Source organism: Vigna umbellata, chromosome 2 (genome assembly GCF_029865625.1).
Source record: "Vigna umbellata cultivar VRB3 chromosome 2, Vumbellata_1.0, whole genome shotgun sequence".
Lineage (NCBI taxonomy): Eukaryota > Viridiplantae > Streptophyta > Magnoliopsida > Fabales > Fabaceae > Vigna > Vigna umbellata.
In genome coordinates this window covers 29,808,981-29,812,961 of record NC_142166.1, presented here as the reverse complement: position 1 = coordinate 29,812,961, position 3,981 = coordinate 29,808,981, and the positions used below count along the sequence as shown (strand labels likewise).

Sequence of the window (3,981 nt, the reverse complement as noted above, 5' to 3'; positions counted from 1 at the left end):
TGTCATTGACCAACTTGGCAAAGCTCTACATCAAAGAGATCGTTCGTCTGCATGGAGTGCCGTCCAGCATGATCTCTGACCGAGACACAAGGTTCACCTCTCAGTTTTGGCAGTCTTTGCAAAGTGAACTGGGCAGCAAACTCCAAATGAGTTCAGCGTACCATCCTCAGACGGACGGTCAATCCGAGAGAACAATCCAGACGCTCGAAGATTTATTAAGGACGTGCGTACTCGATCACATGGGCGTTTGGGATGAAGTCTTGCCGTTAGTGGAGTTCACCTACAACAACAGCTTCCAGTCCAGCATTGGAATGGCTCCCTTCGAAGCTCTTTACGGACGTAAATGCCGCACACCACTTTGCTGGTTTCAAGAAGGAGAGAATGTATTAACGGGACCAGAGCTCGTTCAACAAACGACTGAAAAGGTGAAGTTAATTCAAGAGAGGTTGAAGACGTCTAGAAGCAGGCAGAAGTCATATGCAGATAAGAGGAGACGACCCTTAGAGTTCAAAGCTGGCGATCATGTCTTTCTTAGACTAAATCCAACTACTGGAGTAGGCAGAGCATTGCGATCCAAGAAGTTATCTCCCAAGTTCGTGGGGCCATATCAGATTTTGAGAAGGATTGGACCAGTTGCATACGAGCTAGCCTTGCCTCCCCAATTGTCCAACCTTCATCCGGTGTTTCACGTTTCTCAACTCCGGAAATACATAGCGGATCCCTCGCACATATTGGAGCTAGAGGACGTTCGTCTTCGTCAAGACCGAACGCTAGAGATGAAGCCGGTTCGTGTTGAAGACGTCCGCACCAAGTACTATAAAGGGAAGGACGTTCGGTTAGTGAAAGTGGTGTGGGACGAAAAGACGGGCGACTCTACCTGGGAAGTGGAAGATGCTATGAAGGACTTATACCCTCATCTATTTCCTGGTAAGCTTTAATTTTCGAGGACGAAAATTTTTGTAGTTAGGGGGATTGTCACGTCCCATTAATTCCCTGCTGAATCACCTCCTTGCTTCCATAAATACACCGTGCCACGCGTTCTGAACATTAAAAAAATCCACCCACAGAGCCCTGCATGCACGCCACTTGTCAAAATGGAAGTTTCTGAAGTGAATGGTGGGGTGCAGGTGTCAACCAGGGGGACGTCCGTTCGTCTGAAAGTGGGATTTTGAACAAAAGTGATTTTCTGGAAAAATCTCCCACTCTCCTGCGTGCACCTTCTCCCCTTCCAAATCTCAGATTTTCACTTCTCCTCCTTCTCACTAGAACCTCCATCTTCTCTCTACCGTAACTCACTTTCTTCTTCTCCGATCAACAATCAGGCACCGTGGAAGTAGTCCTGGCGTTATAAGCTTCAAGTGGAACCGAACGTTTCTGGATTCTGAACGGGTAAGTACTTCGTCCTTAACTGTTCGTCCCTATCAGCGTTCATGCATAACTCTGAATCAAATCTTGGTCTTCTGTAAATTTAGCTTGAGGAGTTTTGGGGTTGAGCATTAAGGGTAGAGGAGATTTTTACTGGAAACTGATTTCTGTCTGAAGAACGAGCGCACGTTTCTATAGGTAAGGGAAGCTTATTAGATTTAATTCATATGATTTTCTGTATTGCATGTGCGTTTATGTGATGTTTGAAGTATGATTTATGATATTGGACTTTTGGTATATGAATATGATTCTGAAATGATGTATGAAAGTGATGCAATGTTCTATGGTTTGATTAAATTGAAAAATGAGATGTATGATGAGATGATGTATGAAAAAGTATGGATTTGTACTATGATATGAGCAATTTAATGTATAAAAGTTTATAATGAAAAATGTATTTACTGTAAGATGAATCTGGATATGAAATTCTATGTTAAAGAACGATCGTTATCGAAATGGTCTTTGACCGTTCGTTATTCTCAGTGTCATCTTTGAAATAGCTGAACCCTTTCATTTGGAAAGGATTCTATGTGAGGACGAACGCCCTCTTATATATAGCTTTACGTTTGAGCGTTCGGCCAAACGTATAGATCATGAGTGTTGTGTGAGAAATTGAGAAGCTTGAGAACCTACATCCAGACACTTAGTCAAATTGTTAAAAACAAATCTTTAAGTATCCCATCTTACATAAATTCCAATTTTCTATGATTTTGATTCAGCGAATGGTCTCGACAAAAACGTATGTCTTAAGTGGCGCTCGGTCTTATACCGAACGCTCGTCCCAAAGTGTAAATGATAAGTAGCGCTCGGTCCTATACCGAACGTTCGTTCTTCCCGTAATTACCAACGAACCGAAATAGCGTTCGTCCTGAATTCTCATAGCGTTCGTCCGAAAACTTAAATAAGCGTTCGTCCGAAAGTTTAAATAGCGTTCGTCCTAAATTTCAGTAAATTCTCGTACCGCGTTCGGTCATTTACTGGCAGTCGGTTATTCCAACTAAATTGTACTTAGTACATTTAGTACTCGCATTTTATCTTCATTCAGTTGAATTGAATCTGAAATCTTGTCAAGTGAATTATTCTAAGTATAATTTGAATTGTTCTAGAATCAGTTCATTTAACTGATTCAAATTTTAATAATAACGTTCGTCATGAAAGATGAGTCGGCTTTATTCCTTCGGAAAAGAAGTTCCTTCGGTCTCGCTCTTGACGTTCGTCCTCGTTATGAAGAGGATTGAACGTTCGTCTTTTTATGCAAGTGAAACAAAGAATGAAAATGTATTTAAGAGGAAGAATTAAGATGTGCGAACATTATAAGAAGTGAAATTGTGATTGTGGTTTTTGAACGAGCGTTCCAGGGAGGAACGACTCTTGAATGGAAATTGAGATTTGTAAAGTATGAACGTGGTAAGCTTAGATGGTGGTTCATCCTGATATTCTGTGAGTGCTCGTTCTCAAGTAGAGAGGAGTATGTCATGTGTGGGAATGGCAGGAGGTCTAGTCCATAACTGTAACTTGGACAGAACAGACTAACCTCAGGTGGAGACTGATGAGCATTCCAGTTATCCCACCTGGGTGCACGGACGCCTTAGCTACACAGGATTCATACAGTCCGGACGGTCGGTCTAGTACCAGGAATTTGATTGTGTTAATGGATGAATTGAATGTATGTGTTGTGAATTGTTTGATGTAATTGATATGTATGAAATGTATTTTTGACTTGAATTAAATTCAATAAGCTTACCCTTGCGTTTTTCCATTGTGTTGTCCGTTTCTGTACGTCCGTCATGTCAATGCAATGATCATCCGTGTGGATGTCAGCAGAAGGAGATGCTTCTTTAGAGGAAACGCTTGAAGAAGGATTTATTGCGGAAGAGAATCTCGTAGAAGTGGAAGTGAAGGCCGAACAGTAGGACGTTCGGTTTTTAGTTAGTGTATTTAGGATACGGGCCGCTTGTGAGCGAGCGCCCTTTTGCTGGTTGTAAATTCTTGGACGTTCGGTATTTATTTTTGTAAACCGTTCGTCCTCATTATTTTGTGAACGCTCGTTAGTTTATGTATGTAAATGTAAGGCCGTTCGGCCAAATTTGAACCTTGTCTTCTTTTATTTTAAAACTGCTTTATCATATTAATACATGTTAATATTCTATTATATAGTTGCTGACTGTATAATTTTGGGATGTTACAAATAACAACCCATCAAACAAAATTCAAATAGAACAAAATTAAATCAAAGTGCAGATCTAAATGCATTGAGACAAAAACGCAAAAAGTGAATTCAAAACCAAATTAAAATATCAACTATTGAACTAAAAGATGATGAACACCAATTGCTCTTCCTCCTTCTCTCGGTGACAACTCCCTGGACGGATGCTTTGGAGCCATTGTCTCCCTCCACGTGCTGTTGCTTCTCTATTTCCACGTTTCAGCACACCTTATTCCATCCAGCAATGCCTCCCATCCATTCTCCGTGATTTCACTGCACACCGAGACACACCCAACTCCACGTGCTATGTGAAAACCGAGAGCTGCTTCCAATAAATCAACGTGCACCAC

At 41.3% G+C, this 3,981-nt stretch overlaps 1 protein-coding gene across 1 annotated transcript; it reads left to right on the top strand.

The window, feature by feature from the left end:
* The first annotated feature begins 311 nt into the window (after positions 1 to 311).
* Positions 312 to 938, top strand: LOC148203782 (uncharacterized). Its single transcript, XM_088107752.1, has one exon. The coding sequence runs from the start codon at positions 312 to 314 to the stop codon at positions 936 to 938; it is 627 nt and encodes a 208-aa protein (XP_087963878.1).
* Positions 939 to 3,981: the final 3,043 nt, after the last annotated feature.